The sequence below is a fragment of the Mytilus edulis genome, unplaced genomic scaffold (genome assembly GCF_963676685.1).
Source record: "Mytilus edulis unplaced genomic scaffold, xbMytEdul2.2 SCAFFOLD_2223, whole genome shotgun sequence".
Lineage (NCBI taxonomy): Eukaryota > Metazoa > Mollusca > Bivalvia > Mytilida > Mytilidae > Mytilus > Mytilus edulis.
The window spans coordinates 1-15400 of record NW_027268853.1 but is presented as its reverse complement, the minus strand read 5'-3'; the positions used below and the strand labels follow the sequence as shown (position 1 = coordinate 15400).

The 15400-nt window shown below is 31.6% G+C and overlaps 1 protein-coding gene across 1 annotated transcript; it reads left to right on the top strand.

Annotated features, from left to right (window-relative positions):
* Window positions 1-1238: 1238 nt before the first annotated feature.
* LOC139508768 (uncharacterized) lies at window positions 1239-6103 on the top strand. The gene is made up of 6 exons (XM_071296026.1): window positions 1239-1526; window positions 2189-2260; window positions 3594-3761; window positions 4553-4713; window positions 5366-5556; window positions 5986-6103. Exons 3-6 carry the CDS (start codon window positions 3666-3668, stop codon window positions 6036-6038), a joined length of 501 nt encoding a protein of 166 aa, XP_071152127.1. The 5' UTR covers window positions 1239-1526; window positions 2189-2260; window positions 3594-3665; the 3' UTR covers window positions 6039-6103.
* Window positions 6104-15400: the final 9297 nt, after the last annotated feature.

Genomic DNA, 15400 nt, shown 5'->3' with positions numbered 1-15400 from the left:
TTGATAAAGAGTTATTTCCCTTGATTTTAGATGCTTTTAATATTTGTTTAATTTATCAATGTTGTTAATCTGAACAACTGGATATTATATGTAAAGACATTAATACTATGATTTGATGATTAAACATAATATTTGGTCTCATTATGTTCATAACTTCAAATGTATTTTTAAAGTGTAATGTTTTGTATAATACCTATTTACAATTCTATCAATATGGAATAATAAATATAATCAGTTAAGGTGGTATGGGAGTCTAAAATAAAAAATGATAGAATTTGTTTTCATACTTTGCCAAAACGTTGTATCTATTTGATACATGTTGAAAAAATATAATAAAAATGATAGGTCACCGCGCATTTTCTCAAGCTACAGGACGGGACAAAATGAAACATTTTGTATGGATTATACAGGAAAAAACACATTTTGTGATTAGAAACTAAACAAAATGATAGAATTGTTAAATACTTCAGGAAAAGATAGCTTTCAGACACTGCTTTGAGAATATCAAAAGAAAAGACAGGGTCACCGTACGTTTTTTTCCGGCTAAAATACAAAATAGGAAAATTCCATACAGAATCCTTCAGAAAATGCACCTTTTTAGAGTTACCTCCCCTTAAAATGCCAATTTAAAAAATAAAATAAAAACAACTAAAAATAATTAACATTTGCAAAAATATCAATATTTAGAAGTTATATTCTTATAAATTAGTACTTTCAAATGAAAATGTACATTAAACATCTGCATTCCTGCATCAAATTTTGCTAACTTGATGGAAAATCTGGACCTTGATTCTCTGTTTTTTACAATCCAAGATGGAGGAAGACACCCATACCACCTTAATTACGAGCAAACAGTAAATAAAATATAAGGTATAATGTCATTGGGGGGCAAATAATGAAATTTAATAACGCTAAAATACAGAAAGACATGTACATCTAGAGACCATTTATGGGTTTTTAACGATAGGACCGATGTTTAAACCATATATATCAATCTGTAAATCCACCAGAAGAGTTATTGACATGGTCAGTCTTATAAGATTTCATACAGTTACTATCATCTTTTCAATATACATCACCGTCGGATGTACCTATTTTCGTTTGAGGTATATAAACCTTGTAAGACACTTAGGATTTTCAAAAACACTTAAACATTATCGGCTGTACTAGTACTAACTTAAAGTAGATGTGTAAGTATTATATACATGTTACATTTACTGGTACAAACTTGCACATAGGCAAGTGCATATCAGTGACAAATAACACAATGTCAATTTACCACAGAGGTCTGGAGACCAACATCGATAGCAACTCGTCAGACTATTACAGGAGATTTCAAAATACTGAAAATATGGACTTTAATGAGCAAATTATTCAGAGTCAACGTCAAACATTTTGGGACAAAAATAGAAATTTACTTTTTCTCGTAGCTGGATTGGTGGTTGGATGTTTTGTGACTGTGGTTATTAGTTATGCTTTCTTTTCACTTGGGCAGAATAAAGGACATGGAAATTGCAAGCCGTATGGTAAGAAATTTCATTAATATTTTCACTTGTTTTACTTTTTATTTATATGATTGTGACTATTAATATGATTATGATTATTATGATTATTGTTATTCCTGTTATTTGCTTCATAATTATTGTTATTCCTGTTATTTTCTTCATAATTACATGTATTGTTATTCCTGTTATTTTCTTCATAATTATTGTTATTCCTGTTGTTTTCTTCATAATTATCAAGTCCTGTTATCATATACATTTTAACAGCGTACATGAATTTGAACATTGTTTAAAATGACAAATGAAGTGTGTGGTCTGCTTAAAACAACATTCGTTGCCACTCGCTCTCACAGAAAGGTTGAACTCGTTTCAACTGTTTGTAATAATATTGATTGAAAGGAGTTTTATAGAACACGTGAAAGCAACAAACTTTATTTATTAGTTGTAATTGACCTTGAACAAGCTTTAAGTAACTGCGAGAGCTTCTGGCATGGGTCGGTAATATTTGTCATCTGTCTCAAAAGTTATGTTTTCGTGCCATCCAATAAAAAAAGGAATTCCTAACTGATTTTTAGTTTGTTGTTATGCTTTCCTGTTACATCACTTTCCCAGATCAACAGGGCATTCAAGTGATAAACTTTTAATGAAATTTATTAACACATATCAATCATTGCATTATGTTTCAGATGTGACATCTGGTGCCCAAACGGAAAACCAAACATCGGTGATAGCAGACAGTGGGACAAAGGATAACAGTGGTATGGGTATAGTTGTCTTATAAATGGATTCTTATACTAATCAAACTTTGTCTTATCGATGAGAAACTAAATCTATTTCAATTCCACTTACGCAAAATTATAACTTCAACACCTCAATGTTGATTCCTATTTCTGAGGGAATTAAAAAAGCAATTTGGTATTTTTTTAAAATATTTTGATAGAATCTAAATGTTACAGTTTTTTATTGGGTTCGTGTTGTTTAGTTTTTCTATGTAGGGTTTGATTTACTTATTTTTCTATTTGCCATCTCTCGTTATTTTGTTTTTTCATTTCCATTCAATATGTTTTAGTTTTGAATAAACCATTGCTACCTTTTTCCTCTTTTTTGTAGTTTTTTCTTCAAAGAACATAATACTTTGCAATGTCAAATTAAATCCCGTCGTAAGATGTTGGGTAGATAAATAATGGGTCGACCGATTCCACCGACTTTTTGCTATTAAAGAACACTTGGTATCTGTGATGAGTTCATTACCTTTATTTACTACCGCTGGGCCGATGCCACTGCTGGTGGAGTTTAAATTCCCAGAGGGTAGCCAGTAGTCAGCATTACTGCACTGACATTAATTATCATTGATATGGTCATATTTATAAATTAACTGTGTACAAAACTTTTGAATTTTTAAATACTAAGGCTTTTCTACCTCAGGCATAGATTACCTGAGCTGTATTGAAAAACGTTTAGGGATTTTGGTCATCAATGCTCTAAAACTTAAGCTTCTTACTTTATTTGGCCTATTTAACTTTTTAGGATTCGAGCATCACTGATGAGTCTTTTGTGGACGACACGCGCGTTTAGCGTAAATACAAATTTAATCCTGGTATCTATGATGAATTTATTTAAACACCAACAAATAAAAGCTAGATATGATCAATAAAAATAATAAAAACAAAAATTGATACGTACATTGCACGGCTGAGGGCCCTCATGGGGTTTTTGATTATGTGATTACTTGGCCGTTTTTTTAATGATTATTTGATTATTAAGCCAAATATTTCATGATTATTTGAATTACCTAGGACTGTATTTTTAGTTTATGATTATTTGATTACTAAAGATAAGCAAATATTTAATGATTATGTGATTATATTGGCAAAAAAATGGTGATTATGTGATTACTAGGACCCCCCCCCCCCCCCATGAGGGGCCTCACTGCTAGACATTATCATTGGCGGTTGTTCCCTTACAAATCTTTTAACGGAAACAAAAGCGGAAAAATAGATATCACATCACTCTATTAATCAAAATTATATATAAACGACCAATCAATCAAGAATGGATAAAAAACAATAAAACAATCTGTACATTCTTTAGGTTTAAAAAAAATATTCGTGGCATGTACTGGAAATAGACATTCAGTATTGGACGCTTGGGGGAAATTCATCCATGGGAGGGGACATCAGCAACATTAAAGACTCGTGTACCAATCGACACCTCAGGAGTACATTGATTGACAACTGGAATGGATCACTCATTGATGAGGTATGAATAAATTCATTTCATCTTTTAAGCGAACATGATATCTGGTACACAGATAAAAAGCGTATGAAGTTAGAAAGTGACAGTCCAATCCAAGGGTTTCCGAACTGTCTCGTTGTAATAAAAAGACTAGACGTTAAGCAAGCAACACATGATCAATCATAATTATATATAGTATACGTTTTCTGTTCTAATTTAATTCAAGAAAAAATATTTAAATAAATATTCTCAGAAAACAAAAAAATAGAAACAAATCATAATTATAAAAAAAACCCAATAGAAATAATAACTAGTGTCTGTCAAAAGGCTAAATCGGCTGAATATTTCTTTATTTAATCAGTGGAGTGTAAAAGAGAACATCAAGAGAAGCTTGCATGGACACGTACCATATAAGATTAGATAAATGAATAATATATTTCACGATATATTGTTTGGTTGTTAAGGGATGGCATCAAAAAATCAATGAAGGATAACAAAAACTTAATTAAAATATTTTGGGAGCGGGGTAAAAATTGCTGCAAGTTTTGTTTTATTGAAATCGATTTTATATATATACTTTATTATTGGTCAATCATTTTTCCCCAAATTAAGTTAAGAGGGGATAGGGGGCGGGGTCAATGAAAAAACTATATGAATTAAGTTTTTTGGTATCCTACATTGAACTTTTGATGTCGTCCTTAAACTTTAGATAAACGTGAGAAATCAATTATAAAATTCATAAATAGGGATTTTTCTATCAAATTGGAGAGGTGGTGCACCCGAATACCTTTTGCAGGGTATCAATTTCATTTCAGGTGAAAGTTGAGCTATTCAGGAATGAACAACTAGCTGTAGAGATGTTTTTTGATGGTCGAGGTTCAACAAGTTCCAATTGGTTCACCAGGAAACGACTACGTTCTAATTCGTTTAACGATCTGACGCAAATGTCTACCTTCAACTTTTTCTCAATGAATGGGTAATTAATCTGAATATAATACTCGAAACTACATCTAACCATTGAATTTATATATTGCAAAATATGTCATGACAATATGAATTTCAAGGGACGTGGGTTATATTTGAACGAGACAGCAACCAGACTGAAAAAGTTTAAACAAAATAAGTTCACAAGCATCTCGAGGTCTACGACAGCAAACAGTTATTGGCTTATGGTTTTAGTTGTTTGATATATTGGTTACCATGTACTTAAGGTAGCGTCAAAGGCATAGCCATTTGTAAATGGAACGTGTATGACATAGAGATAATTATAAAACATAGCTGGTTATTTGCATATTTTCTCTTGAAAAACGTTATGAATAAAATGTCATGCCGTGATGCCATGCAAACAGAAATGTGTCCTCAACCTGGTATAAAATTACGAATGGAAATGGGGAATGTGTCAAAGAGACGACAACCCGACCATAGAACAGACAACAGCAGAAGGTTATCAATAGGTCTTCAATGCACCGAGAAATTTCCGTACCCGGAGTCGTCCTTCAGCTGGCCCATAAACAAATATGCCTGTAAAGGACTCGAGATCCTTTTTTTTTATTTTGAGAAAAAAAAAGCATTGTGAAATAAATACCATTGTCGACAATGGTGTCAACATTTAGTACTTTGCATTCTAGTGATCAAACAGTTGACCGCCATTTCTTCATTAATCGAAACTACGGAGGCTGTGCAAACGATAAAGGATGGATGGTAGTGATTGACACGGCTGATGCAAATTACCGACCCTGCAAGTTTGATAAGTTACCTGGAAAGGCCTACCCATATATACTGTATGGCCCTGATCAACAAATGTCTCATTATGACTATGGTAAGTCAGAAAAGGTATTAGTTTGCATACGGTTTAGTCAGAGTGCCTGGAGAGAACATCCGACCTGCGATTGACCGGAAAACTGACATTCCTAGTCAATTTAGATTGAAGTCAAACGAACCAGACACATGCAGGAACCAAACTCGCAACCTCAGTATTGACAGGCCTGTGATACAGTGATTGAAATATTTAAAGCACTCGGCCAACATGTTATGAATATAAACTTTCTTGTCAATGAGTTAGATGGACATTTGTCTCACAAGAACGAGACTGGAAATTGGCATTTCAAAACATGAATATACTATTTTGTCTTTGCTTTTATTTCATTTAGCAGATTTATGTCATTTAAGCTTTTAAAAAAAAATACCCCAATAAAATAGAATGTTTTACTCCTTATAATTTATTTTGATCAATGTGTTTCCTATTTAGGACTGTATGCAGTGGCTGACATGATGGTGATATCACTTTCGACATTAGGCTGAGCTGGAGCATCATGCTACAAGAAAAGTGAACATTTTTAATACTAAATAAAATAATATTGGACTTGTTAGTTTGTTCATTTTCCTTTCCAAATAGAAAGCATATAATGCTTAATATAATCCCAATACATGCGATGCTAGGTTAACTCAATTTGCGACAGTAAAACATACTTTCTTGTCAATGAGTTAGATGGACATTTGTCTCACAAGAACGAGACTGGAAATTGGCATTTCAAAACATGAATATACTATTTTGTCTTTGCTTTTATTTCATTTAGCAGATTTATGTCATTTAAGCTTTTAAAAAAAAATACCCCAATAAAATAGAATGTTTTACTCCTTATAATTTATTTTGATCAATGTGTTTCCTATTTAGGACTGTATGCAGTGGCTGACATGATGGTGATATCACTTTCGACATTAGGCTGAGCTGGAGCATCATGCTACAAGAAAAGTGAACATTTTTAATACTAAATAAAATAATATTGGACTTGTTAGTTTGTTCATTTTCCTTTCCAAATAGAAAGCATATAATGCTTAATATAATCCCAATACATGCGATGCTAGGTTAACTCAATTTGCGACAGTAAAACATACTTTTCACGAAGGTCAAACTTTAAATACAATAAAGTTATCTCCTAAATGTCAATTTTTGGTGATTTATTCTCGGTTATTTTAGTAAATTCTCGATGGTACACATGTTTTGTGAATTATGTTCAAAGAGAGATGTTCTTGGGCTTATTTTAGGTAGCACAATACAAAGATTTTATACCTCCAGTTCCCCAGTTTTAAAATGCTGTAACTGTCTTTACAATGCTTGAAAATTTATGAAAGTGGTATTTATGGATAGCTAACAGAATACTCTTTCAAAATAATGCAATGTTAGTATTATACAAGAATTATGTATTCAATTATAATGTTAACTGTGTCTACAAAATTTTACTAGAAATTACCACTTTTAATTGAAATTAGCTTCTTCATGGATATCTCGAGAGGGTTGATTTTATTATAGTTTGTTTCTAGAGCCATTATCTACAAAGGGGTGTCTCAGATTTTGGATAAAATGTATAGATAAAATTTTCCACCTAATCAAATATTATCTTCTTTTATGTGGTAAGGATGTTTACACTAATTAGAGATTCATGAGAGAATGGAATATGATAATTTGAGACACCCTTTTGTTGCTTCTGCTGTGTTGATTAAGATTTCGTGAAGATTTCCTGTATAGTTATAGAGATGAAAGAGCTAAATTCATTCAAGTGAACTGACCAAGATTTTTGCCATTAATTGCATGATAATTGATTACACAATGATTGCATAACAAAAATATTGCATTCATTTAAAAGATTAATCTGTTATCTATCTATATATACCTCTTTTATTAATTTATATGCAGTCTTAAGAAAGTAACAGCATTTAAAAGGTTGGAGATAGGAAGTAAAAAAATCTTGTTATTGTGTTACCTTAAACGACGGGTGCCACATGTGGAGCAGGATCTGCTTACCCTTCCGGGCACCTGAGATAACCCCCAGTTTTTGGTAGGGTTCGTGTTGCTTAGTCTTTAGTTTTCTATGTTGTGTCTTCTGTTGTTTTTCTGTTTGTCTTTTTATTTTTTGGCCGTGATGTTGTCAGTTTATTTTCAATCTGAGTTTGACTGTCCCTCTGGTATTTTTCGTCCCACTTTTAAAAATAAACACCATAGACCAAAACTTAAGATATGTTACTAGTTATGGAAAACTGAATTCTAGTTTTGAATCTCAGTCCCAAGTCATAACTCTGTGACGATTTAAAGATACAGAACTATAAATGAAAAACAAAAATGTATTCGCTTTAATTACTTTAATCCCCAAGATTATTCGGATATTGAAGATTGGAATATAAGAGAAAGAAAAATTCTAAAAGGATACTTAATCTAACACTATATATTGATGAAAAATTAAAGACATCCTCAATATATCTGATTTTTTTTTATTCATTATGTTTTTTTAAGGAATAAGACATATGCTTCGGAATCATATAATGAGTTAATTAAAAGGTAAAAGAATGATTTCAAATGGTTTTATATTCAGTTTAACTTTACACTATTTCTAAATTGAAATCTTTACACTCTGAAGTACATGTGCACTTAAAAATTATTATAAATGTCTAGCATTTGAAGTGTCAATTATGCATTGTATTTTGAGAAGTTGAATAATATATATCTGTTTGTCTAACTGACATCTATAATAATATACTCTTCATGCCACTCTTTGTATCTTCTATGTCTTATGTATATATAACATTAGTATAATATGTAAATTAAACTTTGAGTCTCAAATTTATCTAGTGACCGACGTAATCCGAAGAACTTAATTTTAATGACTTTTGTGTGCGTATTGTTATGCGTTATACTTTTCTACATTGGCTAGAGGTATAAAGGGGGGGGGGGGGGGGGGGGGGTGTTCTTGCGTACAATTTGGAGTTTAGTATTGCGTTCATTATCACTGAACTAGTATATATATTTGTTTATGGGCCAGCTGTAGGACGCCTCCGGGTGCGGGAATTTCTCGCTGCATTGAAGACTTGTTGGTGACCTTCTGCTGTTGTCTGTTCTATGGTTAGGTTGTTGTCTCTTTGACACATTCCCCATTTCCATTTTCAATTTTATTTGTGAGACAACCCCCAACCTTGAACCTTTAGCCAATGTCACAATGAAACGGTAATACGCGTACGCGCACAGTGAAAATTCAGTATAAAAGAAGTCCCAGTCAAGTATAAAATCATGAATATAGGTAACAGATGAAACCATGGCAAAATGACAATAATCAATATGAATTCACATAGTCGTCTGAATTACTAGCAGTTACTGACATTCCAGCTCAAGACCTCAATTAAACCGATTTAAAGATTTCACTGATGATGACTTTTTTTTAGTGTATATACTGATGTACAACTATTCATCATATTATTATGAGTCATAGATTTTCATGGCATGTTTGAAATAAATTATTCCCCAAATCTAGTAAACCGTTATCTTTTTGGACCCCCCCCCCCCCCCACACACACAATCTTTAAGTGTTGAAAAGTCCTATCCATTACCAAAAAAGCCCCCCTTCGTGTTTTCAAGTGCACGATCTCTTTGTTGAAAGAGTTGATATTTACATTATTATTCGCCATGAAACCAGAATGATATTACAAAAGAATTATAATTTAGGAACAAATCGGGGCGAAATTAATGACTTTTCGGGGAGACTTTATACTAATACTTGTAAACATAAGGTTTTTATCTAATACATGTAAGATCATGTAATAGTTTAATGATCGTAGTTACTGAAAGATGAAACTAGTAAAAAATTACAATCTACCAGACTTAAGTATGAATAAGTAGACATGCATACAACAGATATAATGCAAAGACGTCATAGACAATAAGAGAATTTTGTATGCAGTAAGATCAGTAAAGACAGGTTGAAGGACCGGTACCATGTGCAGATCTCATTCAGACTAATAATTCATATCTTCTTTTTTTCTTTTTTTTTTTTATACTTTTCACAATTTGATATTCTACAAGATTAGTTAAGTAAATAGAAATCTGTTTATGTACACCATAAATCGAAAACGACGTTTACACAGATCTATACTACCACTACTGGAGGTGCTCCAAAGATTTACGGATGACTACAGAATATCACACGGGTTACACTAATGTCCTGACAATGTCCTGACAAAGTCCTGACAGAAATGTAAATGCCTAATACTTTTTTGTTATTGGAAGGATTTACTTGAAATTTGGAATCAAGCAAGATGAGAACTTATATTTAATAAATAAAATTAAAAAAATTAAAAAAAAAAAAATTTAAGACTTAGAAAACTTGACCTGACCAACTTGACATCGAAAATCTATTGTCCTGACAATGTCCTGACAGAAATGTAAATGCCTAATACTTTTTTGTTATTGGAAGGATTTACTTGAAATTTGGAATCAAGCAAGATGAGAACTTATATTTAATAAATAAAATTAAAAAAATTAAAAAAAAATAATTTAAGACTTAGACAACTTGACCTGACCAACTTGACCTCGAAAATACTATTGTCCTGACCGATATGAAACGGCTAAAAAATAATTTATTATTGACAGGATAGACTTCAAAATTCGATACCAAGGAAGATTAAATCATTTATTCAAAAATATAAGGAAAAAAAAATAAAAAAAAAATTTAAGAGTTAGAAAACTTGACCTGACCAACCACGTTCAACCGTGACAATGTCCTGACCGATATAAAACTGGTAATTTATTTCTCAATTCGGTCGGATTGACTTCAAATTTGACACAAGACAGAAAGTAACATGAGTAAATACTCATTTGAAAAAAATTAGCGGGGAAATACTTAAAGGGTAAAAAAAAATTACCTGACGAACATCGACTTTGTTGTGAGTAAATGACCGATATAAAAGTGCTAATACTTGCAACATTGTTGGTATGATTGAGTTCTTCATTGAAACCAAGTCCAAATTGTAACGTTTTTATTTTTATACTTGCTGCAATAAATTAGAAACAAAATATTTCAAAGGAAATAAATACTTGACTTAGCCCCTTAAACTTAATACACAAACAACAACATTTTTAGTTCTTACCTTATATTGTAATTGAATTTATATATTTCCTATCCATAAAATACAACATCCAAAGCAAATAAATTTTGTTAAATGAAAAGATAGGGGAAATATTAGTTGCTGAGTGACTGTGAGTATTGTTTACCCCTTTGTAACACAAATCTACTTAATTTGATTAATAATTCAGATTGACTAATGAAACTAATTATTGAATTATTAACCTCAATTAAAAACTATAAAAATGTATAGTGATTAGCTAGCTACCTACTGATTTTAATAACTAAGTTAATAGAAAGTTTTCTTTTTCTTCTTGGTGCAATAACTAAGTTAAAAAAATGTATTAAAATAAAGGCAAAGGAAGAAGACAAGAATCAATAAAATTAAAACACACCTACATTAATTACTATAATCATAATTTGGAATGTTTTCTTTACAATCAATAAATTTTGTTTTATCTAGTTATTGAGTGATTATACATGTCATATAAAAGCAGAAAATGGGCTTCGTTTTGTTTGAAAAGGATGTGTATACAAGCATATACATTAATATTATATTGGAATCACAAAGAAATACAATAAATTAACACACAATTTTCTCTTACAGAAAAATGATTCAATCAAATTAAGTTCCAACAGAACAATTAAGTCACAAATACCTACCCATACAATAAAATAAACAATACACAATAATAATTTCAATAAAATACACAATACCGTTAACAAGTACAATACAAAGAATAATTATATTACAATACATAATACAACACAATATACAATACAACACAATACACTATACAACACAATACACTATACAACACAATACACTATACAACACAAATACACTATACAACACAATACACTATACAACACAATACACTATACAATACACGAAATGGCCCTTTTCGCTTTTTTATCGGAAGTCGGCAGGTACTCTTCGGTGACACAGACGGCGATATTAGCTGTATTTCATCCTCATCCTCTGAAAATCGCAATTTCTTTCCCTTTTTAGGTGTTTCACAAGTGTTCGTATCCTGTTCCTTAATTTTTTTCTTCGATTTAGGTGTTTCCGTTGTGGACGATTGTTTTCCTGGTGTTTCTGGCATATCTATATTTTCCGCTATTTCCGAATTTTGCGCTGGTATAACTTCGGTGTTATAATCAGTCTTAATGATAGCACAAGTTCAAGTTCATAATTCAATTAATTGGATTAACAAATAGGTGATTAATCTCATCATCACAAACCCCTAATCAGATTAACTAATAGAGCAATAAGAGAATGTTAACATGAATAAACAATATTCACATTCAGCAACTGGGTGACTGGGCCTAACACTTTTCTTTCCTTCATTTCAACTGTATCTCTCGTGTTCAATGTCGTTTTTAATATTATTGTGATCGGATATTTTAATTTCACTAATTTAAGGTAAGAGGTTAACAAGTTAGAAAATTTATCAAGTCCTACAGTGGTCCGGTCAATATTATTTACCCTTGCAATAATTGTTCACTTTTTTTCTTTCAGTCATTTAAAAATTTAATAATATAATGATAGTTTTCAAACATAAAGACATTTATTTAAGTAATTAACATAGTCATTCTATTTTTTAAAGATACATGCCTTTTTTCGGTGAATAGCCTATGTTGGTCAGGTCAAGTTTTTTGGTCTTTTCAACATTTTTTTTCTTTTTATTTCTTTTAATTTCTTTGTTAAATGTTGCAAACTTCTTTACTACTCAATTTGAATTCATTCATTACAATAACAAAATAGATAGAATCATTTTTATATCGATCCGGACATGAGTCGCGGCAAATGTGTAGTTGGTCAGGTCAAGTTTTCTAACTCTTAAAATTATTTTTTTTTAATTTTTTTTCTTATATTTTTGTAATAAATGTTTTAATCTTCCTTGGTATCGAATTTGAAGTCTATCCTGTCAATAATAAATTATTTTTTTAGCCGTTTCATATCGGTCAGGACAATAGTATTTTCGAGGTCAAGTTGGTCAGGTCAAGTTTTCTAAGTCTTAAATTATTTTATTTAATTTTTTTTAATTTTATTTATTAAATATAAGTTCTCATCTTGCTTGATTCCAAATTTCAAGTAAATCCTTCCAATAACAAAAAAGTATTAGGCATTACATTTCTGTCAGGACTTTGTCAGGACATTGTCAGGACATTAGTGTCGCTAAATAGTTTCTTGTCGCTTGTTGTCGCTAAAATAATTCTTGTTGTCGCTTCTTGTCGCTTGTTGACGCTTGTTGTCGCTAAAATTGTTGTTGTCGCTAATTAGTGAGACCGCACGAAATCAGATCATTACCGTCCCCTGTCTCTAATATCCCTGATGGCGGGAGTGTCTGATGATTTCCTCAAGAAGATTTTGAGGTTGTGCTTCAGTGTAAAAGAACCTGCAGAACCCAATTTGAAAGCACAAAAGACTCCTTGTTTCAATGTCACTGATAGATTATTTTCTAACGTAAAAATAGAAGCGAGTGATGCTGCTTACTCGACTGAATTTTCTGATGCCTTCGTCAAGTTCGACATTCGTTCTGACAACTCTGTTCCCCTGTCATGGTTTTGGGACAGACTCTATTGTGGACATTGTCAAGTCTTGCTGTGAAGAAAACAAATGTGTTGATGATGTAACAGCCAGTTTGGAAAATTTCTTGAGAGATGGTAACTTTCCCAAATAATTTATAATTAGTAAATTACCTCTTGAATATCTATTTTTATATTAATAATTTTGCTTGGTTTCTGCCTTATTACAGAATATAAATCAATTTAAAGTTGGCACTGGCTACAGTTACATGGAAATGTAACAATTATAAAAAAGTATTATTGTCACATTGGAGACTAATTGCCCGAATACAGGGTTGGGTATGGATCTGATTAATTAAGAATAATTTAATTTTGGATGTAACACGTCTTCTGATTGGCTGACATCGTTTGTTTATCATATCATAGACACAATTTTGTCATGTGACCATGACGTCGGTCATCAATGTTTTTTCCAAAATTTACGCTTAAGAAATAATTCATGGGGGCTTGAATATATCGTGATTTTACCACGGGTTGGCCCTTTATGACAAATATTTTACCCCTGAGCGATAACGAGGGGTAAAATATCGGCATAAAGGGACAACCCGTGGTAAAATCTAGATATATTCAAGCCCCCATGAATTATTTCGATTCTGATAGGACACATACGGCAATTCTTTTGGATCGAAGCGCTCTAGGTGTAGGCAAATATTTGCCGTTCCCATAAATAAACGCACTAATAAACTAGCGTAAAAGAACGGAGCAAACTGCATTAGTGACATGTTTAAACTATTTAAAATAATGTATTTAGACAGTTTTGGATGAATTTGAATGATAATTTTTTTATATGTCTTATATGATGTACAATAAAGGGCTTTTGCCACATTTTAGCATCATTTGTGTATGTTTCCTTGTGATGATTTTCGGATTCACAAGCGTGTATTTTCCCTTAAAATGCTTACATTCTAACGTGATTGTTCTATGACGTCGGGTATCTCATTCATAAAAAAGCATATGACGTGGGAGTACAATCGGAACAGCACTGGCAATATATTCATATTTTACCACGGGTGTGTACTCAAAGCGTTTGAAGGACGTCATGTTAGAATGTTAAATAACCCGCCACACGCGTTATTCAGTGTGCACCACATTTTTTATGTTATTTCTTCATAGAAAGAAAAAAAATATTACAGTCATTCCTTACCCAGTGTTAAATGTAATAATAATCATGATAATAATTGAGTCTACGATTACATTGTGTTATTGTTACTTAGTTAAAGTACTTCAATGTACACAGTATTAATTATACTTAAACCTTCTATAGTTGTGTTGCTTAATTTTTTTCATCAATCATGTCAATAAAAATGAAATTACTATCACAAAATATTTGGACTATAAAAATGAAAACACAGATTCCACCAGTTTCAACATGTCAGCAAATGTTAACATCAATTGCCTTCACAATTGACTTGTATTTTTATGTTTTATTGGGTTTCTAAGCTACATTACATGTATGCTTAAGTTGGATATAGAAATCAGAAAACAGGTGGACATAAACATGATAAACAGTTAGGGACAGTAATGAAATGATATTACAACCTCACATATGCTTCCAACGAAAAAATTGGAAGAAAATATAAACATCGCAAAACAGATTTTTATATACAAATTTAAATCCTTGATCACATTAAGCATGTTAAGAGTAAAAATATTTTTTTCAGCTAAAGCATGACAGACATTGAAAAGAAAAAAAGACGATGTGGAATGATTGCCAATAAGGATCAATAAGCATGATGAGACAACTCTCCACAAGAGACCAAATGACACAGAAATTAACAACTATAGGTATTGTACGGCCTTCAACAACGAGCAAAGCAAATACCAAATAGTTTGCTATAAAAGGCCCTGAAAGTCCACTTTCAAAATAATTTTTGCGTCCCTTTATAGCTTGCTGTTCGGTGTGAGCCAAGGCTCCATGTTGAAGGCTGTACCTTGACCTATGATGATTTACTTTTATAAATTGTGACTTGGATGGAGAGTTGTCTCATTGGCACTCATACCACATCTTTATTTAATTGAAGAAGTAAATATAATACACTTGAATAAGTTAATTATAACATGTATAATATTTGAATGATCTCCCCTTAATTTTCTCAAAAATTTACTTGTATTTTTATTACCACTGATAATGTAAACAATTAGCTGTTTGGTTATATTTTCTATTTATACTTTTTGGTCAGTCGA